Source organism: Schistocerca piceifrons, chromosome 3, assembly GCF_021461385.2.
Source record: "Schistocerca piceifrons isolate TAMUIC-IGC-003096 chromosome 3, iqSchPice1.1, whole genome shotgun sequence".
In the NCBI taxonomy this organism is placed as follows: domain Eukaryota; kingdom Metazoa; phylum Arthropoda; class Insecta; order Orthoptera; family Acrididae; genus Schistocerca; species Schistocerca piceifrons.
Window position 1 is genome coordinate 218,290,405 of NC_060140.1, and position 23,966 is coordinate 218,314,370.

Below are 23,966 nucleotides of genomic sequence, written 5' to 3' on the forward strand. Positions count from 1 at the left end.
ACATACATTTTTCATAGTATGTGCATTGTGCTGTGCAGCGACCTCAGTAGTCATTAGACAATGTGAGAGAGCAGAATGGTGTGCTCCGTGGAACTCACTGGACTTTGAACGTGGTCAGGTGATTGGGTGTCACTTGTGTCATATGTCCGTATGCGAGATTTCCTCACTCCTAAACATTCCTAGATCCACTGTTTCCAATGTTATGGTGAAGTGGAAATGTAAAGGGACACGTGCAGCACAAAAGCGTGCAAGCTGACCTCATCTGCTGACTGAAAGAGCCCGTCGACAGTTGAAGAGTGTCGTAATAGGCAGACATCTATCGAGACCATCACACAGGAATTCCAAACTGCATCAGGACCCACTGTAAGTACTATGACAGTTAGGCGGGAGGTGAGAAAACTTGGATTTCATGATCGAGTGGCTGCTTATAAGCCATACATCGTGCCAGTAAATGCCAAATGGTGCCTTGATTGGTGTAAGGAGCTTAAACATTGGAAAATTGAACAGTGAGAAAACGTGGTGTGGAGAGACTAATCATGGTACACAATGTGGCAGGGTGTGGGTATGGTGAATGCTTGGTGAACATCATCTGCCAGTGGGTGTAGTGCCAACAGTAAAATTCGGAGGTGGTGGTGGTATGGTGTGGTCATGTTTTTCATGGAGGGGGCTTGCACCCCTTGTTGTTTTGCATGGCACTATCACAGCACAGGCCTACATTGATGTTTTAAGCACCTTCTTGCTTCCCACTGTTGAAGAGCAATTCAAGGATGATGACTGCATCTTTCAACACAATCGAGCACCTGTTCATAATGCATGGCCTGTGGTGGAGTGGTTACATGACAATAACATCCCTGTGATGGACTGACCTGCAGAGAGTCCTGACCTGAATCCTACAGAGTCCTGACCTGAATCCTACAGAACTCTTTTGGGTTGGTTGGTTGATTGGGATTGAAGAGACCAAACAGCAAGGTCATCAGTCCCTTGTTTCAAAGGTGGTCCATTCAGATGGACTTACATTTCAGAAGAGTCATAACGATAAAAGGTAAGAGACTACATATAGTAATAGTAATAGTAGTAGTGGTAGTAATAATAATAATAAGAAGAAGAAGAATAAAAACATAAAAGTGCAGTAGTGTTGTCAATGGTGAAAACAAAAGGACGGAAGTCAGCAAGTGGGCAACCCCAAAGCTATGCTAGAGGCAGGAAATATCCCTCCTCTGATGCAGTACAGGCAAGACCACCTGCTATTCAAAAGCGTTCAACTGCTAGAATGTAAAAGGGTGTATTGGAAAAGGAGACTAACCAAATCTGAAAAGCACTAAAAACAGAGGAAAAGGGAGAGAAAAGAGGATCTTGGCCAGGGAGGGGAGTCAGGAATCTCGAAACACAGCTTATAGTGGGAGACACCCCAACCATCACCACCTTGCCCCTACTCCAGAGGGAGATTGAAAATCTTAGAGCTGAAAATAAACACCACTTTCACGGAGGAAACTGAGAACCAGTTCAACCATCTGGGAATCGTCTGCCAATATTAAAGGTAAAGTGTGGGAAGTCTGTACTTAGTACGCAGAGCAAAAAGAAGGGGACATTCAACCAAAATGTCAAAATGTGGGCTACCAACTGGAAGGCTCCACAACCTCAAAGTGCGGGTGGCTCATTATGCAAAAGAAAACTATGGGTCAGCATGGTTGAGTCCTTTCAGGAAAGGTAGAAGGAAGAACGCCACGGGACAGGTGTCACCTTAAGCGCACGAAGTTTATTAGACAGGGAGGTAACCTCCCAAGAGTTGGCCCATGATTGTGCGAAGTGGGATTTGATACGGAGCCGTAAATCCGCTGCAGGAGGGGTTACAGAGAAGGGGGGGGGGGGGGGGTAAGTGACTGCTCCCCAAGCCAAACGATCAGGAAACTCATTACCTGGGATACCCAAATGGCCAGGGACCCAAAGGAAGTCAATGGAACAAGCAGCATGGTGAAGATAAGCAAGACAGTCATGGATGGCCAAGACCCAGGGATGGCAGGAAAAACACCGTTCAATAGCCCGAAGGCCACTCACTGAGACCGTACATAACAAAACGCATTTGAGTTGGGACTGTTTAATAAAGGTAAGGGCCTGGGAAACCGCCATCAATTCCGCAGTAAACACCCCACATGCAGTTGGCAGGAGATGATTTTCCATGCCAACAGAGGATGTGAAGGCATATCCCACATGATCAGCAGATTTAGAGCCATCGGTGTAAAAAACAACAGCATCCCAAAACTCCCATAAAATTTGGCGGAAAAAAAAACAACAGAACACTGTCGGGTGAACGGAATCTTTCGGATCCCAGTGGAGATCTATCCAAATCCGGGGCTGCGGAACTAACCAGGGGGAAGGGGGGGGGGGGGGGGGGACATGGGAGGCAGGACAAAGAAGGAAGCTGAAAATCACAGCGAAGCGACACGAGGTGGAGCCCAACTGGTAAACACACCCGAGGGCGGGAATCAAGTGGGCGACGTCCTTGCTCTGGGAACAGGATACAATAGGAAGGATGAGTGGGAGAGGAATGGACAGCGATTGCATAAAAAACCAGAAGCTGAGACCACTGAACAGAAAAGGGGGGGGGGGGGGGGTGATCCCAGCTTCAACCAGGAGACTATCAACAGGGCTAGTAGGGAAGGCACCGGTGGCCAAACGGATACTACGATGGTGGACCGCATCCAGGAGGCGCAGTGTGGAAGAAGCAGCCGAACCATAAACTTGACAACCATAGTCCAAGCAAGACAGCACTAAAGCCCGATAAAGGTGGAGAAAAGTGGAACCATCCGCACCCCTAGAGGTGTGGGCAAGAAAGCGAAGGACATTAAGTTTCTGGAAACATCCTATCTTCAGAAGTCTGATATGAGGCAGCCAAGTGAGCTTGTTGTCGAAAAGAAGACCCAGGAAACGAAACTGTGGGATCACAGGTAATTGTGCATCATGGTAGAGCTCGGGATCGGGGTGGACTGTAGTACGGTGACAGAAGTGGACCACCCGAGATTTTAAAGGAGAGAATTGAAACCCGTGTGAGTGTGTCCATGCAAAGGCACGACGTATAGCACCCTGGAGCTGCCACTCTGCAGAGGCCATCGAAGAAGAACTAACCCAAATGCAGAAATCACATACATACACAGCAGGGGTGACCAAAGGACCGATGGAGGCCACAAGTCCATCTATAGCAATGAGGAAAAGAAGTACACTCAATATGGAACCCCGCGGGATGCCATTCTCCTGGGTCCACGGAGAACTAAAACAGCACCAACCCAAACCCTGAATGACCGATGGAACAGGAAATGGCGGATAAAAATCGGGAGTGGGCCCCGCAGACCCACTCATGAAGTGCAAGAAGGATATGATGGCGCCAAGCCAAGCCATGTCATAGGCCTCGTGAAGGTCAAAAAATACTGCCGAACTGCGAATTTCAAGCAAAGTAAATGATCGGATTGATCAGAGACAATCTCTCTTGGAAGCCAAACAGGTAAGGGGACAACAGATCTTGAGATTCGAGGACCCAATTGAGCCGATGGGCTACCATCCTTTCAAGTAACTTGCAAACAACATTTGTCAGACTAATTGGCTGATAGCTATCGACAAACAGGGGGTTCTTACCAGGCTTAAGGACAGGAACCATGATGCTATCCCTCCATTGAGAAGGTAAGTCACCCTGGAGCCAAATACAGTTAAGCACCCGGAGAAGATGTTGTCATCGTGGAGCACTGAGATGAATGGAGTCTGGGCCAGGGGCTGTATCATGAGAAGAAGAAAGTGCAGAAAGAAGTTGCCATTCAGTAAAAGGTTCACTGTAAGATTCTAAGTGACAAGGGTAAAACATAAGAGGAAAGCTTCAGCCCACTGTTTCTGGTGAAGGAAAGCAGCCATATAGGAGGCTGATGCTGATGCTGTTGCAAAATGGTTCACAAGATGTTCTTTGAGAATCAAGGGATCTGTGCAAAGGCCATCTGGGAGGGCAAGGCCTGGGAGGATAGAATGCCGATGGCAACCTTGGAGAGAGCGAAGTATAGCCCATACCCGCAACATAGGGACAGTAGAACCGAGGGAAGAAACAAAGCGTTCCCAACACACCCGTTTGCTCAAGTAACAGGCTTTGGTGCAGAGGCGTTTAAAGGTAATAAGATTGTCAATGGATGGGTGCCTCTGCCTCTTAAGATGTTGCAAAGCTTGACAGCAACCACAGATGACAATGGCCGTACTCCACCATGAGACTTGCCAGTGGTGAAATGGTCCAGATGAGCATGGGATAGCAAGGCTAGCAGAGTGAACAATCGCATCAGACACATCACGTAGGACCTCATCAATACAACCCGACAAAGAAGGAGAAAAAACAACCTGTGCAGTATATAGAGGCCAATGGGCATGTTGGAAAGACCAACGAGGTAACCTGTTCATCGGGGAGTGGGAAGGGAGCGAGAGAATCAATGGGAAGTGGTCACTATTGCAAAAGTAGTCGTGTGGCGACCAGTGTAATGAAGGGAGGAGGGAGGGAGAAGAAAGAGAAAGATCAACGGCAGAAAAGGTACCATGACCAGCACTGAAATAGGTACACGAGCCATCATTAAGAAGGCACAAGCTGTGGTTTGCAAGAAACTGGTCTATGAGAAGACCCCGAATAGATGGAAATGCACTGCCCCAAAAGGGATTCTGAGCATTACAATCCCCGAGAAGGAGGAAGGGAGGAGGAAGTTGCTGAAGAAAGGCAGCAGGTGTAAGAATACTGTCAGGAGGGAGATAAAGATTGCAAACTGTGACCCCAGAGTCCAGGTGGACCCTAACAGCAATCGCTTCCAATGTAGTTAGAAGAGGAATCCATGTTCTAGCAACATCTGTATGGGCCAACGTACAAACACTACCAGAGGCCTGCAGGGGGCCGACCCGAGGAGGGCTGTGCTGCAAAAGGGAGCTAGCTACAGCAAGATCTGGAACAGAGAGAGAGAGAGAGAGAGAGCGAGAGAGAGAGAGAGAGAGAGAGAGAGAGAGCGGGCGGGCGACCTGGGGGCCCACAGACCGTGGTTCTTGTGGTCGTTGTGTGGCAGCAGACCTTTGGCCTGGAAGGTGCCGATAAAGGGAGGTCCCGGGAGGGGCACTCCTGACCGGCAGATGCTTCTCTGGCTGGGGAGGGCAGGATGAAGATGTGCATACTTTTTACGAGCCTCAGTGTAGGATAAAAACGATCAAGGGACTTATACTCCTCTATCTTCTTTTCCTTCTTATACGCTGGGCAATCTGGTGAATGTGGAGAATGATTGCCATAACAATTACAACACATAGGAGGGGGACACAGGAACTCCCCTCATGGAGTGAACATCCACAGTCACCACAGAGAGGGGTCAGCGAACAGTGGGAAGATGTGTCCAAATCCAAACACAGGAATTGTGCCAAGATGGTCACAGGCATGAAGGACCGCAAACTGGGCAGCTGAAGCAGTTTTGATCAACAACGAACCCAATCGCATCTTGTTCAGAGAGTCCATTTCACCAAACTTGTCTTCAATGTGTTCCACAAAAAATAAAGGTTTGGTATTGGTGAAAGTATCCCCATCAGTCCTCGTGTAAACCAGGTAGCGGGGGAAAGGTTTCGCGCCTAGCCGACAAGTCTGACCCTCCTCCAACCCTGCGGCCGTGGAAGGGAAGGCCGAAGGGGCAGAAGAAGCAGCACTAAAAGAATCAGTTCCATTCAAAGAGACGGCTGTAGAAGAATGACTAGAGTTCTGGACCCATAAGCATTTCATTTGCATAGCGTCCACCCTGATACCACCCACTCCGATCAGGGGCTCTCCCCATGGGTGCCACCCAGCCACAGCTAGGGCCGTCTGGCACGGAGGCCATTGCCGGGAGTTCTGATGCTCCAGGATGACATGCAACCACTCCTGGGCTTACATGAGGAGATCACAGCTTAGGTATCAGAAGTATGATCCCTGTGTTTTCAGGGGGCTCAACCAAAAGGGTACATAGTGACCCCACCACAAGGGCTGGCTACTGTTCTGGCTGTGTACCCTAGTATCAGACAACAACATGAAGGAAAAGATGGAAGGAACTAGGAGGGCACATGCTGGATACACTAGGTAAGGTGCTCTTCCCCAAATGGCTCACACTATGGAACAGGAATTTAGTAATGGAGGTCAAACCCCAGAGGGGGACCAGAAGATGCCAAACGCATGAGGTAATTACTCACCAAAACTAAATCGCAAAGCCAACATAACCAGGAGGATATCGGGGCCAACATAAACAAGGACACCAAGAGAGGGAGAGGAGAGGGCGGAGGGGAAGGAGCAAGGACAGGAAAGGAGGGGAAGGGGAAGGGGAAGGAAATGCAGCCCAGGAAAGAAGGAAGGCTGCAATAGCTCGGGGCCCCGTGCTCGCCATACGTGTACTCATGAAAGGACTGTGAGCCCCCTGGGGGGAACACTTTTGGGATGTTTTGGAACACCGACTTCGTGCCAGGCCTCATCAACCGACATCAATACCTGTGCTCAGTGCAGCACTCTGTGAAGAATGGGCTGCCATCCCCCAAGGAACCTTCCAGCAGCTGATTGAACGTATGCCTGAGAGTGGAAGCTGTCATCAAGGCTAAGGGTGAGCCAACACCATTTTGAATTCCACCATTACTGATGGAGGGCGCTAGGAACTTGTAAGCCATTTTCAGCCAGGTGTTACTTTTGATCAGATAGAGTATGTTGATTGGTTACAGAACAATAACAATATGCAATGCTGACACAATGAACAGTGGGCCATGCAAACTGAGCATTGCTCTTCAGATGAAAGCAAGCAACAAAACCAAACTCGTTCAAGATGTGGAGGACAGGCTGCTAGCAGCTACTGAATGCAGTGGGTGCAACTTGCTGCAAACTGTAGCTCATGTCAACACAAATTATGTCTTCTGCCTGGATTCAGATGCCATCCTCAGTTCCTCCAGACACTGAATTGGTGAAGACTGCTAGTGGAATGGAAACACGGCTTGTAATTTGCAACACCAATCACGGTACTGTGGTTCGAAGCCAAATGGAGTACATAAACCACCCTTGGATATGGATCTGTTGGTATCCATTACTCGAGGGAAAATTTTAAGCCTGCATTTATTAGTACAAGTAACACTACATCCCACATTACTTTTTAAGAGGAACACCTTCAAAGGCCTAATGGTTTACATGTACTGTTCAGAGACAGAAGTAAATCAGCCACAATAAGTATAAATGTGAACATTACGTCAGTTAACTGCAACAGCATTCATGGTAAGGACTCAGGATTTGTTTAATCCGTTAAAATTTTCTACACATGTTACAGTGATGGGGAGGGAGCCAGGGTATCCATAGAATAGTGTGTGTGTGTAAGCAGCCATAAAAAGTTGCAGCTCCGACCCTGTTAGAAACTGGCACACAGGTGACTTGTAAATCATTTTCAAGAAAGAAAGCACCTGACTACACTATGTTTCTTACTTTCACTGAGAGCTGAAGCGGGGGGAGGGGGGGGGGGGGCGCATGCCCCTGGGTATGGTCAACCTTGGCTGGAAGACTTATAACTACTTATATGATTAAATTAGTTGCCATGGGTGAGGGCCTTTTCTGAGTCTCTTACTCGAAAATTATGTCAAGTGATTAGTGAAGAAACAGATTATGATTGCAATGCCCTTGATTTTATGGTGACAAATACACTGTAAATTTTTGCTTCAACTGATGTAGAGGATGAATCAGTGCTCTTAAGGTACCAATGACTACAAATTTAAAAAAGAATGTTCAGAGTTTTACAAATACGTATGATGATGAAAGTTATGAGGGATGGGTAAAGACTCGCCATGGTTCAGTAACCATGCTATAAAGTTGCTATGAAAGCAGAGAGAGCATCACAGATTCAGAGTCAGCCTTCTTAACAAACCAAGGACAAAAGAATCCTAAATGCAATGTAAAAAAACCTTAGGCCAAAACATTTAATCCAAACTCCTGAATTTCTTTTTACTGTGGAAGATCATAATAGCACCTTTTCTTTCAATTGTTAAATGAATAACAAAAGACAAAAATTGAGGTAAGTGATCATAGAATAGAAAATCAACTAAAACCTGTTACTAAGCCTTATACTATACCTTTATCTTGTTTTGTATTTATTTCATAGCAAAAATGTTTTTCTCCCCCCCCCCCCCCCCCCACCCCACCCCCCCACCCCCCCCAAATGCTGCTGTTTTCATTCTCTGCTCTCCTTGAATCACAGCCCACACACATTTCCAGACATTTGGGCACAACATAACATTTGTTTTAGTAGTTTCAAATAATTAATCTGGAGCATAACATTAGATTGTCTATGAGTCTGCTTGCAAATGATGTTCTTGTAAGTAGAGGAGTCAAAATGCTGAAAAACTTTGTCATATGTGAGAAGTCCTGCTGAGGATTTAGCATAGTGCAGGGGCAGTTAGTTGACCATCATCACAAACAAGTCTAACATACTGCACATAAATAGACAGAAAGACCTGTTATTGTTCAGTTACATAAATGGTGATCAATCGTTAAACCAGTAACAACAATAACTTAACTAGCAGTGTGCTTTGGAGCAACCAAAACTGGAAAGAAAACAAATTAGTTGTAGGAAAAGCAGGTCCACTAGAAGAATCTTTAGGAAATTTAAGTCAATCACAGAAGAAAGAGCTTACAAAACCTTTGTTTGTCTGGGTATTGCTCATCAATCTGTGACCCTTACCAGTTAGACCCAAAGAGGAGATAGAGATTACAATAAGAACTGCAACATATGAGGTGTGATCAAAAAGTAACAGGACTTTTTTTAATTTCACAGGCTTTATACATCTGATTTTCAAAATTATTTTCTCTTGTTGGTACACATGTTCCTCATGTACATTTGCATTTTCAGTTGTTCTGAATATCTGACAGTGGAAAAGGTTATATGCATTTCTGAGTGGTCGGCAAATATTTACTTTTGAAAAAGATGGATCAAAGAATTTGCATTAAATTTTACTTGAGAAATGGAACAAAGTGCAGTTCTGCATCTGAAATGCTGACTGTGGCTTCTGGCAAATCTACAAGGAGAAAGATATGAGTTTATGAGCAGTTTAAACATTTCAAAAGGGTCGAGAGGGTATTGAAGATGATGACCACCCAGCACACCCTGGCACATCAATTACTGATGACAATGTGGAAGTAGTAAAGAAAACAGTTCTGGAAAAATCGCTGAATAACAATCAGAGAGGCTGGTGATGATGTCAGCGTATACTGTGGCTCACACCACGCAAATTTTTCAGATGTTTTGAGCATTAAATGTGTATCAGCAAAGTTTGTTCAGAAACTGTTAAATTTCGATCAAAAATGGCATTACATAGACATCACTCAGGAACTGCTGAATGAAGTCGACAGTGATCCAGAACTTCTAAAGAACATTATAACATGTGAAGTAACATGGGTATATAGGTATGATGTTGAACCCTAGGCCCAATTGTCCCAACGGAAACTGCCTGAAGAGCCTAGACTGGAAAAAAATTCAATCACATATGAAAGTTCTTCTCACTATTTTATTTGATTAAAATGGCACAGTGCATCATAAGTTCCTGCCTCATAGTCATACAGTGAATAAGTAATACTACCTGGAAATTATGTGCTGTTTGCGTGAAGCAATCTGATTTAAAAGACCAGAAGTGCAGCAAAACCAGTCATGGAAATTACATCACTATAATGCTCCCGCTCAACTCAATGCCTGTTTGTGATTTTTTTGGCAAAAAACAAAACTGCTAGGTTGCATCAGCCATCACATTCACTCGACATGGCCCCCTGCGACTTCTTACTATTTGTGAGTGGAAGAGAACTATGACAGGAAATCGTTTTGCCAACATTGGTGATTTAAAAGCAGAACTGCTGAAGTAGCTGAATACCACAATGAAAAATGAGTGTCAGAACTGCTTCCAAGACTGGAAAAAGCACTGGCAGAGATGTGTTATTTCTGAGGGGAATTGTTTTGAAGAGGACAAAGTAGTAGTTGATAAAACAGATTCTATAAGAAAAAAAATCCTGTTGCTTTTTGATCATAACTCATATTTTACTATAGATGTATTTTGTGAGTGCAAGAGCTTTATGGAGATGCTCATCAAATTCCTATGGCAAATGCTAAAAGAGAAGTTGTTCATCACAAGGAGGTTTACTGTTAAATTTCTGCAAGCTGACTTCCCAATGAACCACGTATGACATATATTTTATTGCTCACTATACATCTCATAAAATGACTTTGAAGGAGAAATTTGAGATCATATGGAGGCTCACTCTTAGTAATTTTTGTGCATCAATTTGAATGGAATAAGATAGGAGGAAATGACAGTGGTATTCGAAGTATGCTCCATCACAAATACCACAAAAAGTGGGTTGTTGAATGCAATTTTAGATTAATCTAATACAGTGTAGAAAACATTCTAAAAACCATATCGAAACCAGAAAATTAATATGGTCTGTGCAATAGTTTCAATTCGACATGATACTCATAGCCTGGTACTTAATGTACTACACTAATTCACATGCAAAGAAATTAAACATAAAAAATCTTAGCAAAAGGTGAAAACCTATTACGAATGCACAATTTCTGAGTTCAGGAAGGCAATAAATAACAAATGAGTGCTAAAAATATGGTGTAGGACATCAAGGCAGCAACCAATAATGGAACAATACGAAAAAGAAAATTGGCCAGCTTAGAGTAGAACTTGCACACTGAGGGTCCCGTACAAACTTAATTATGTATGCAGACAGTTGATCTATACCAGGATTTGATGACACTGACAGTTTTTACCTGTTACTGACACTGATATTAGCAAAATATTTGTCCCTGGGATTCCAAGACTTATGAGAAAGTTTTAGTTTCAAGTTTGAAGTAGGATAACAAATGACAAAAGAAATATTTTTTCATGTGATATAATTACTAGTTAACAATTCCAGATTTTTCCATTTACCCGTTAAGTGAAACCCTGCTTCTTACCAAATTTCATGATTCTAGGTCAACAGGAAGTACCCTACATCGACATCTATACTATGCAAACCACCGTGAATTGCATGACAGAGGGTATATCCCATTGTATCAGTTATTAGGGTTCCTCCCTGTTCCAGTCATGTACAAAGCGTGGGAAGAATGTTTATTTCAATGCCTCTGGGAATGCTGTAATTCTTCTAATCTTGTCTTCATGATCACTATGCGAACAATACATAGTGGGTTGTAGCATATTCCTAGAGTCATCATTCAAAGTATACCTAGAGTCATCGTTCACAGCATGTTCTCGATACTTTATTCCTATTTGGTACTGCTCCCACACACATGAGCAACATTCTAAAACCAGTCTCATGAATGATTTGTAAGCAATCTCCTCTGTAAATTGGTTCCACTCCCCAGTATTCTACCATTAAAACAAAGTCTACCATCTGCTTTAACCTTGACTGAGCCTATGTGATCATTTCATTTCATGTCCCTAATGAATTGTTTCAACCAGGTACTTGCACGAGTCGGCCAATTCCCACTGTGACTCACTGTTATAGTCATAGAAAACTTTCTTCTTTTATTTGTGAACTGCACAATTTTACATTTTTGAACATTTAAAGGAAGTTGCCAGTCTCTGCACCACTTTGATGTCTTGTCAAGATCTGACTGAATACTTATGCAGCTTCTCTCACACAGTACCTTGATATAGATAACTGCATCACCTGCAAAAAGCTTGATTTCACTATTAATATTGTCTGCAAGGTCATTAATATACAACGTGAACAGCAAGGGGCCCAACAAACTTCCATAGATCATGCCCGAAGTTACTTCTACATTTGATGATGACTCTCCACCCAAGATAACATGCTGTGTCCTCCATACCAAAAAGTCCTCAATCCAATCACAAACTTTACTTGATACTCCCCGTGATCATACTTTTGACAATAAGCATAGGTGTGGTACTGAGTCAAATGCTTTTCAAGAAATACTGCATCTACCTGACTGCCTTGATCCAACACTTTCAGTATGTCATGTGAGAAAAGTGTGAGTTAGGTTTCCCACGATTGATGTTTTTCGAATCCATGATGGTTGGCATGCAGGTGGTCATTCTATTTGAGATACTTAATTGTGTTTGTGCTCAGAATATGTTCTAAGATTCTACAACAAGTCAATGTCAAGAATACTGGATAGTAACTTCGTGGATCACTTATTACCCTTCTTGTAGACGGGTTGACCTGTGCTTTTTTCCAACAACTGGGCACAGTTTTTTGTGAGATAGATCTATGATAGATTATAGTAGGAACAGGGGCTAACTCAGCCTCAAATTCAGTATCAAATCTGACAGGCATTCCATTGGGTCCTGGAGCTTCGTCCAGTTTTAACGATTTCAGCTGTTTCTCAACATCACTGACACCAATACACATTTCATTTATCTTTTCAGTGGTATGAGGATTAAACAAGAGCAATTCCCCTGGGTTTTCCTTTGCAAAGGAATATTTGAGAACAGAGTTAGGCATTTCAGTTTTTGCTTTGTTGCACTCAGTTTCAGTTCATGTGTCATTTGCTAGGGTTTTGACGAGTGAGTTTTTGAGTGACAAAATGTGACATACATGGCTGTATGTTTTGACTGAATTGACTTGATGCTTAAAACTTTTACATCACCAAAGGACCATACACCTTACTATGTGACAGTAATTTGAACTTGATATGTCTCTCAGTTCCTGAGAGAAAGGGTTCTTAAAAATGTGACAGACATTGAGAGGCAATTTCCTAAAAGCTTCATTTTATTTTGATGTTTATTTCATGTATGTATAATCTATTTCAAGACAATATTGTCTCATCTTCAAATACCTGTTAGGTGTGCTTTATGAAATGAATGCTGTCAGTACTGTAACTGTTGTTTCATCTAGGAAAGAACCCCATAATGAGTCTGCCACACAGTTTGATAATTCATTCCAAACACTTCTACCCTTTGTTGTCAAAACAAAAATCACAGTCACAGAATATCTTCATCAAAAAGAAAAAGCTATGCTGGTTGTAAATGTGGCAGCAAGGTTTTTCTTTCCAGTGTACGTAATAATAAGTTTAGTAAGCTAGAGTTTAAATTCCTAGTGATACTAAAGAGATTAAACTTTCAGAATAAATTCTGCTACTCCAGTGTTGTAGGAAGATTGACCTTACCTCACTTCCCAGTCATCAAGACTTTTCATAGAGTACTAAAAAAATGTAGAATATAATAAAGGATGTCAGACTTGAGTACCAATGGAATATGAGCCCATTTTCAATGCACATTCACCTAGTTACTTTTTTTTAGGGCATCATATGCTCGCATTGCAAAACCAAATATAGTTTTTATGTGGTTGAAGCACGTTCTTCCTAATGAAAATGGTTTCAGAGGGTTTGCAGAAGAATCTTTTTTTGTAAAATTGGGACAAAAATAGTGATTTTTGGCATCAACTTTGCCCTCAATCTTGAAACCATTGGAAAGCAGAACGAAATTTTATATTATATGATGCAATGTTTCTAAGTTATTATGTGCAAAGTTTCAGGCTTATCCCACAATTACTTCTGGAGATATAAAAAGCCAAACATCGCATTTTTTCCCCAAATATCTATTTTTTCAGCTGACTTTGCTACATCTCGTTGTCATTTTTAGCGCCTTATACAGAGTGTTACAAAAAGGTACGGCCAAACTTTCAGGACACATTCCTCACATACAAATAAAGAAAAGATGTTATGTGGACATGTGTCCTGAAATGCTTAATTTCCATGTTAGAGCTCATTTTAGTTTCGTCAGTATGTACTGTACTTCCTCGATTCACTGCCAGCTGGCCCAATTGAAGGAAGGTAATGTTGACTTTGGTGCTTGTGTTGACATGCGACTCATTGCTCTACAGTACTAGCATCAAGCACATCAGTACGTAGCATCAACAGGTTAGTGTTCATCACGAACGAGGTTTTGCAGTCAGTGCAATGTTTACAAATGCGGAGTTGGCAGATGCCCATTTGATGTATGGATTAGCACGGGGCAATAGCCGTGGCGCGGTACATTTGTATCGAGACAGATTTCCAGAACGAAGGTGTCTCGACAGGAAGACGTACGAAGCAATTGATCAGCGTCTCAGGGAGCACAGAACATTCCAGCCTATGACTCGCGACTGGGGAAGACCTAGAACGACGAGAACACCTGCAATGGACGAGGCAATTCTTCATGCAGTTGATGATAACCCTATGTCAGCGTCAGACAAGTTGCTGCTGTACAAGGTAACGTTGACCACGTCACTGTATGGAGAGTGCTACGGGAGAACCAGTTGTTTCCGTACCATGTACAGCGTGTGCAGGCACTATCAGCAGCTGATTGGCCTCCATGGGTACACTTCTGCGAATGGTTCATCCAACAATGTGTCAATCCTCATTTCAGTGCAAATATTCTCTTTACAGATGAGGCTTCATTCCAACATGATCAAACTGTAAATGTTCAGAATCAACATGTGTGGGCTGACGAGAATCCGCATGCAATTGTGCAATCACGTCATCAACACAGATTTTCTGTGAACGTTTGGGCAGGCATTGTTGGTGATGTCTTGATTGGGCCCCATGTTCTTCCACCTATGCTCAATGGAGCACGTTATCATGATTTCATACGGGATACTCTATCTGTGCTGCTAGAACATGTGCCTTTACAAGTACGACACAACATGTGATTCATGCACGATGGAGCTCCTGCACATTTCAGTCGAAGTGTTCGTACGCTTCTCAACAACAGATTCGGTGACCGATGGATTAGTAGAGGCGGACCAATTCCATGGCCTCCGCGCTCTCCTGACCACAACCCTCTTGACTTTCATTTATGGGGGCATTTGAAAGCTCTTGTCTACGCAACCCTGGTACCAAATGTAGAGACTCTTTGTGCTCATATTGTGGACGGCTGTGATACAATACGCCATTCTCCAGGGCTGCATCAGCGCATCAGGGATTCCATGCGACGGAGGGTGGATGCATATATCCTCATTAACGGAAGACATTTTGAACATTTCCTGTAACAAAGTGTTTGAAGTCACGCTGGTACATTCTGTTGCTGTGTGTTTCCATTCCATGATTAATGTGATTTGAAGAGAAGTAATAAAATGAGCTCTAACATGGAAAATAAGCGTTTCCGGACACATGTCCACATAACATATTTTCTTTCTTTGTGTGTGAGGAATGTTTCCTGAAAGTTTGGCCGTACCTTTTTGTAACACCCTGTATGCTTGCACTGCAGAACCAAATATAGTGTTTTAGGAGGTATGGAATATGGTCTTTCTAATGAAAATTGTTTAAAAGAGTTTGCAAAAGACTTTTTTGTAAAAATGAGCCAAAAATATTGATTTTAACATTTTTGGAAAAATTTTCGACTTTCCCTTAATTTGTAAACTGCTGAAAAGCAGTGGGAGAATGAAATTTTCTATTCTAAGGCCTTGTAGTGGTAAGTTATTAAATACAAGGTATCAGGTGTATCCCACAGTTACTTTTGGAGATATAAAAAGCTGAAGTTCACTTTTTTTTGCGTCTAGTTTTTTGGCTGCCTTGTTTCAAATTATCCAAATGCAAGTTGCTCAGGAAATCCTTTTTTATTATTTTGCCTAACACAGCTCAAGAAGTTGTATACTATGGCCTAGTTTTGTTTCTTTGAAGACAATATTACAGGATATATTACATCTCAAAGTTGTTGAAAACTTACAGGTGCACTGTTGTTAGCTGTGCTGGGGGTCAAGCAAATGACTATATCTATGGAAGTACTGAATTAACAATTGTGAAATTTTTCTAATGTTCATTGTGGACATGTGTGATTGTTCACACAAAATTTCGTCAAAATCCGTAATGGTCACACATGAACATCTAGTACACTTGGCACGGAATGACCCCTTTTCTCACGAAATCACATAAAGAAACCCACCAGCTTGTACAGCTAATGGACTGCATTCCCTTGGCTGCTTTCCCTTCATCTAAACACTTTCAGACATATCTTCCATCTACAGTTACCTGCCTGGTCTCAGTAATATAAGCAAGATTTGGCTTTAATAGTAAAAAATTCAATAGTTACTTCTGTGTAGTATCACGCAAGTTCACTTTTAGAAAGAAGGACTCTTTCATGCTAATTGATTTTACTGTCACTGCTAAGTAGAACCATTTCAGATTTATCAAAGCACAAACTGTGGATATTCTACACTATTTATTTATTTTTAAGCCAAACACTGATTCATAAAATGGATAAAAATACAACTACATCTATGGTTTCTGTTTACATTGATATAATGAACTTTCTTTGCAATTTTTTATTGATTATTTCACACCTCCAAGTTTTGCCTAATTATAATTCTCGTATTTCGTTTGTCAAACAAATCAACTTTCATTGTTAATCTCTTTCTCAGTTTCAACCATCTAAATATCACAGTGGATGCATAAGGATGAGTGTGTACAGCAATTATGTATTTATAATTTTGTTCAATAAATAATAATTACATTTTGAATAGATTACAAGATGGCTTTCAGACTGTAAGAAATCAACAATTTCTTCTTTTACTATATGTATCTGAGCATGAAGTGAAACAATTCAAATAATTATAACAACAAAAATAATCAATAACTGATAATATAATGTAAATGGAAAAAAAACTACTCAGCAAGCGGCAGCAGGGACACACACAAAAGCTATGGCGGGTGAACAGATACACAAAAGGATTTGGCTTTCACAAGCTTTCAGAGCCAGTATCTCCTTCTTCTAGCAGAAGAGTTGAGTGGGAAGGAAGAGGGGTGAAGGAAAAGGACTGGAGAGGTTTAGAGAAAGGGGTACGGTTTAGAAAAGTCACCCAGAACGCCAGGTCAGGGGAGACTTACCAGACAGGATGAGAAGGAAAGACTGATTGTTGGGGACTGCACTCGAATTAATGTAAATTGAGGCCAGGTGGGTGGCGAGAACCAAGGACACGTTGTTGTGCTAGTTCCCACCTGCAGAGTTCTAAGAAACTGGCGTCTGGGGGAAGAATTCAGATGGTGCATGTGATGAAACAAGCACCGAGGTCATGACTGTCATGTTGTACAGCATGCTCTACAACAGGATATTGTGTGTTGCCTGTATACACCCTCTACCTATGCCCATTCATCCTGACTGATAACTGCATGAAAGTCATGCCAATGTAAAAGGCTAAACAGTGTTTACATAACAGCTGGTATATGCCATGTTGTTTCACAGGTGTGTCTCCCTTTGATAGTACATGTTTTGCCAGTTAGAATGGTAGAATAGGATGGCACCAGGGGTAGGAGCCATAGGGTAGGGAGATGGGTGTAGAATGAGCACAGGGTCTGACGAGGATATTGTGGAGACTGAGAGGGCGACAAAAAGATATTCTAGGTGAGGTGGGCAAAATCTCAGCAAAAATCAGCACATAATATCCTGCTGCAGTTGTACAACATGACAGTCATGAACTCAGTGACTGTTTCACCACATGTACCATCTGTATTCTTCCCATAGACACCAGTTTCTTAGAACTCCACAAGTGGGAATTAGCACAACAACATGTCCTTGGTTCGCACCACCCACCTGGCGGCCTTAATTTACATTAATTCCTTCCGTTCACAGTAACTACTACTTTCTTCACTCCATATCAGTTTTCTGCATCTTTCATTTTCTGACTTAGCTATTTTTCATCGTCCCTCCTTCCACCTCTGTTGCATCCAATGCACTTAGCTTCTCACTCTTATTAACATGTGCACGATGTTTTAGTAGCAATCTCTGTCTTGCATATTACCCTGTCTTCCACCTTAATCTCTTAGGTTTTCAAATCTCATCCAGTGCAGTCCTCAACAGTCAGTCTTTCCTTCTCATCCCGTCTAGTAAGTCCCCCTTGACCCGGGGTTCTGGGTGACTTTTCTAAATTGTACCTCTTTCCCTAAACCTCTGCAGTCCTTTTCCTTCACCCCTCTTCCTTCCCACTCAACTCTTCTGCTAGAAGAAGGAGATACTGGCTCTGAAAGCTTGTGAAAGCCAAATCCTTTTGTGTATCTGTTCACCCGCCATAGCTTGGTGAGCAGTTTTTTTATCTGTCCGTTTACATAATTCAAATTATATATTTCAGCTCATTTGAAGGTTTGACATGTAAAGAGATACTGATAAAAGACATAAGATCTACTGCAAACATATCAAGTTACGCTCAGCATTTCCATCATGAAATGTTCATCTGATACAAGTCTGTACAGCAGAAACTCAGTAATACTTTTAACTGGTTTTCAGTTATTGTCATTTGGACTGCACCAGATTATCCAAGTGCTAATAAGAACAAACAATGGAAAATCCAGGATGGAATATAACAGTATCATGAAAATCATAGTTGCTACTCGCCATATAGTGGAGACACTGAGTCGCAAAACGGCACAACAAAAAGACTGTCAGAAAACTAGCTTTCAGAAAACAAGACCTTTGCCAAAATTAGACACACACACACACACACACACACACACACACACACACACACACACGACCTAGTTAACAACCCGACAGTCTTTTTGTTGTGCCTTTCTGCAACTATATGATGCGTAGCAACTACCCTTTTCATCATACTAATAAGAACAAACTTATTTACAGAATGCTATCAGTCTGTACAAATGTATGAAAAAAAAACAGCATACCAAACAGTTTACTACTTACTTAAAGTGAGAAAATTCAACAAAAAAATTAATAAAATCGTGATATCTTACAATGGAAACCTAAGAGAGGTGTTCTTAGTGATGGCTGCTGTTTCTCATCCCTAATCTTCATTTTGCACAAAATGCAGGCTAAATTATATCACGCAGCAACCAGTCATAAATGACTGCTTATTAACACACAAAGAACAAATGTGTATACCAGCTGGTACTGAAAAGATTTCTATTACCTGAACTATACTGGGTATACTGTTGATATTGTGGATGGAAATTGTGAATTGCATCTGTCATTATGTCCTTTGGATTCATTGTTTCCTGAAAGAACAGGCAAAAATTTATTAATATGCAAACTATATCTAATGTGGAATAAATAACAAAAAACAGTAAACACACAGTGAACCATCACATCATGTCTTTAAATGGTAAATATACAGACAAGTAAAAGATGGAGGGTAAACTGCTGCAAAAATTGGAATTTTGGATGTGTTTAGGATAAAATAATGTAAAATCCTTGGTAGGACATTAACAACTGAATGAGTAAAGACAACCCAAACAGTCACTGTATAGGTTGTCTGGTTTGCTTATTTTGGGCGTTCAAAACCTGAAGTGTCCATAAGAGACAGATGTCATTAAAATATTTACAGATAAACGATTTTTTCTACAAAATATAAGTTCAAACTTACTCTCTCACATTCATATCCACTCAAGCAGACAAAACCTAAAACTGCTAAAACAGTTTTAGTATTAAAATATACCATATGTATTTGACATTGCATCGGTCATTGGAGATGATCTGAAAGTTAAATTATTGTTTAAGAATACAAAGAAAGTCACATACTGATGATGTGTCAAATTATAATAAAAAGTGACAGGGAACGTCAGCACATCAGAAGTCAAGCACTACTCAATTAAAATATACAACATGCTGTGCTGATATCCCAACATATTCTAACGTATGCTGCGACATCAGCACAACATGTAAGAGGCCTGTTCAAAATATTCTGGAATATTCGTAATTTCACACAAGCCACATATTGGAGCGAAATGCGGTTGGCATCCCTGCACGTGCCTGTGTTTAATGTGTAACTGCCAGAAGTTTCATTGTTGTACATCTGCTAAGTTATTGCTCAGCGCTGCTGTATTGAGTAGAATGTTGTGTTGCACAGTTTGCGAATTTCGAGATGGCAGAGTTAGAGGACCAACGTGCCTGCATTAAATTTTGTGTGAAACTGAAGAAAACCTTTACAGACACACACCCAATGATGCTGATGAGTTCTTAAGCTGTACTCGGTGTTACGAGATTCATACAGTTTAAAAATCGCCGTAAGGAAGTTAAAGATGACCTTCGTTCAAGACGCCCTCCGATGCCTACCGACAAAGCTCATGTCAGGAACATCAACAAAATTGTGCCTGCCAATCGAATACTGACTGTGTGAGAGAGTGCAGAAGAATGTAACATTTCAGCTGGATCACGTCACTAAATCCTGACATAGCGTCTTGGAATACACCATGTTGCAGCCAAGTTCGTCGCAAGGCTCACAGAGTCAAGACCAGAAAGACCTTTGCATCACAACCTGTGAAGAGCTTTTGGATTGTGCACATGAGAACAAGATGTTCCTTAAGAGAATCATAACTGGCAATGAGATGTGGGTCTATGGTTATGATATTGAGACCAAGGTTCAATCTTCACTATGGGTCGGGAAAGCTTCTCCAAGACCAAAAAAAGCTCTTCACGTCAGGTCACATGTCACAGCCATCCTGATAGTTTACTTTGACTTTGAAGGATTGGTTCATCATGAATTCATGCCATAGGGACAATCTGTTAATTGATGGTACTATCAGGACATATTGCGATGCCTGAGAGAAAATGCGTGAAGGAAATGGCCTGAAATGTGGTGAGACAATTCATGGCTCTTGCATCACTATTAAAGCACCAGCAAATTCATCCCTGTTGGTGTGTGACTTCTGCTCGAAAAGCGAAATCACTGTACTGCCTCATCATCTGTACTCTCCAGACCTGGTCCCTGTGGACTTTTTTTAATTTCCAAAGTTAAAAACTCCATTGAAAGATGAAGATTTGCAACAATAGACAAGATAAAAGATAATTCACAGATGGCACTTCGCACAATCCAGCACAAGAGGGCTTCTAAGTGTGCTTCCGGAAGTGGACACAGCGTTGGGAGTGATTCATCTATTGAGGAAGGGAGTATTTCGAAGGCAACCATGTACAATAAGTAAAAGATAGCCATAGAAATATTTTGTGGACAAAGTTCCGGAATTTTTTGATCAGGCCTTGTATGTTTTAATTGTGTGGGATTTTATTTATGATATGCTTAGGTTCCCTGTCATTTTTATTACAATTTGACACAACAATCACTATGTGACTTTCAGTGTTGTAAAAAGCATGAACATTTAATAATGTTACAGTAACTGATGATAATAGTGTAAATCTCTCAAGACTGGTAATTAAAATATAAAGAATTATTAGTGATCTTGATAAACTTTAGTCTTCAAGAATAATATAAAATGTACAACTTCAATAGAAATTTAAATACAAGACACAATACTAAACTAGAAAGTCACGAAATTGTGGTGTATTAACCTCTTACATCATTAACGGATGAGCCAGCCACTCTGAGTATGCACTAAAATCTCATACCCAGTAGCTTAGTTACATGAGGTGACACAAAGACAACACTCATACCACTTTCAGTGTCATTTAAAGTTGTGGGCAGATCCCCTGGTACCTGGCTGCTACCTTCTTCTCATGATGTAAAAGACAGTAACATTTTGGTATATTATTACCTTCATTCAACAAGGATTTAAATCTAGAAGGAACCATGTGTAATGTAGGTGTGTTGTTTTCAGTGCATTATGATAATCTCATCACATCTTAGTAGCTGGAAAGATGAGTGCCTTAGTCTTACAGTTGGTTTTATCAACCACAGATCATTGTCAGTCACGTCTAGCCACTCTACATCCCATACGCACGACAAATCTTTTCAACAGCAATCTTACAGCATGCAGAAGGATTACACGTTAAGTGACAAAGAGTAGCTTATATGCCTCCTTGATAGCAATATTCACAGCTTAATTGTCACAGATTTCCAGATGCCCTAGTATGCGGCAGACTGACAGTTTCCCTGCTTTTGTAAGAAGAAAATCAAGAGATTCTGGACGGTTTTACCTGCTTGGTACAAGTGTTGCATCTTTTGCAGTGCAATCAGGGAACCTGAACAGAAGACGAATTTTGTGATCACATCTCATCTTGCCCACAGTCTTCAAAATCTCTGAGTTCAGCATTGAATACATTGAAAGCACTGGGAAGTTGGATTTTCAGGACAATGCCGAGGGAAAAATGACTGAATAGCAAACAGCCTGTCTCTGCTTGGACCAATAAGTATACACCGCTTTAAAACCTCTGAGCTCATTTGCAGTATAAACAATTTTAATCTCAAGTACACAACATGTTTTACTCTGTTAAAATTTATCCTGGGCATCATCAATGATCACAGCTGAATTTCACTGCAACATTGTCTCAGTACATTAATATCTGTCATGTGTAAATCCATAATTTGCTCCTTTGCTCTTACTGCTCCATGGACACTATATAATGGCTCTAAGTATTGCAGGTCTATCAATGACAGCAGGTATGGCAAATTATTGTGACAACAACCAAAGCTTGTATGTTTCTTTACAACAAGGAGCCTCAACACATATGTAACTGAAACTCTCCTCTTAAGTGAAAATAGCCTACATGTTAACAGTGTAGAGAGAAATCTTTTAATGCCACTGATCCACATATTTATTAAGCGTATATCTCTTGTCTCTTCTTGCATGCCTCTTCTTGAGTAACTTTGCCATTTATTAAAATATCTCTCAACTTATAAACAAACAAGAACAAACAATTTTAAAAAGTCCTTACCTTGAGACTGCTAGAGATGCTCTGCATAGTGACACTGCGCCCCCTGGAATCCGTTATGCAGCCCTGTACATATACTTGGTACGGAAATGCGTAGCGCAGAGCAACAGCAGCAAAGAACATTTCAATACAAATGAGGAAGTTTTGATATCCTGCAGAGACTGTGCCTGCACTTGCTTGTGATCCATTAGTGTTCACAATTGGATCAATAACTTCTGCCTTCTCCAAAACAGCCAAAAGGACACCTGTGCAGAAATAAAACAGTTCAATGTACATGAGATAGTGGGAATTAACTTTTCACATAGTGAGTAATCAATTTTTCAAAATACAGTGCAATGAGATAGAGAAAATATTTACTCATCAAGTGGTGGCAGGAGAACACACACTTAAAAGTTAAGCCAGTGGCTGCTCCTTCTGGCAGAAGGGTTGAAGGGGAAGGAAAAGGGATGAAGGAAAAGGACTGATGAGGTTCACAACATGGGGAAAGTTTTGAAAAAGTAGCACAGAACCACAGGTAAGGGAAGACTTGTGAGTTTGGAGCTTACAGGGCACAATGTCAAGGTCATCAGTGCTCAGGGGAAACTTGCTAGATGAGATGAGAAGGAAAGGCTGATTTATGGGGACTGCACTCTGGATGAGATTTGAAAACCTCACAATTTACAAGGTGAAAGATAGGGTAATAAGCAAGACAGAGTTTAATGGCAAAACATCGTAAAATAGACAGTTCATAAAATAAAATAAAAATATAGAAAACTACAAGGGTATGAAGAAAGGAATAGTTACTGAAAGGAAAGATTGAAAGTGAAGACAGTAATATAAATTAGAGCTAGGTGGGTGGTGAGGACCAAAGACATGTAACACCAATTCCCGCATGCGTAGTTCCAAGATACCGGTGTCAGGTACCGCTTGTGCTATCTGTATTCTCCCCTCTAACACCAGTTTCTCAGAGGAAAATGGCGATACGACATGTCCTTGCTTTTTGCCACCCACCTGGCCCTAAATTTATGTTAATTTCTTTGGTCTCAACCTTTCCTTTCATTCGGTAACTATTCCTTTCTTCAATGCCCTTTAATTTTCTGTATCTTATTTTCTGGTCTGTCTAAGACAGTTTATCTTTCCTGTGCAAGTACTTGTATAGAAATTGGGTCTTTATGCAACTATGTGTAAACAAACTAGGACTTCTGGAAACTTGAGATATGTCTTAATCTGATCATGCTACAATAAAAAACAATTTACCAAAACCTTGTGAACAAAACAGAAAAGCTCAGTTTTTATCTGTAATAATCAATTTTAGCTGGATTAGGCCACCTGCAGATCTCATACTAAAATGTAGGACGACAGTTACTACTACCAGCAGCTGACACCTTGCCTAGCAATGATCCTCT

General features: G+C 41.4%; 1 protein-coding gene across 3 annotated transcripts in view; it reads right to left on the reverse strand.

The window, feature by feature from the left end:
* The window catches only part of LOC124788126 (transmembrane protein 184B), a 143,448-nt gene that overhangs the window by 41,774 nt on the left and 77,708 nt on the right, over positions 1 to 23,966 (reverse strand). For all 3 annotated transcript variants that reach the window (XM_047255262.1, XM_047255261.1, XM_047255263.1), the window contains 2 exons: positions 22,585 to 22,826; positions 18,890 to 18,974 (listed from right to left, as the gene is read on the reverse strand). In XM_047255262.1, the coding sequence (XP_047111218.1) occupies positions 18,890 to 18,974; positions 22,585 to 22,826 (327 nt within the window). The remainder of the gene's footprint in view (positions 1 to 18,889; positions 18,975 to 22,584; positions 22,827 to 23,966) is intronic.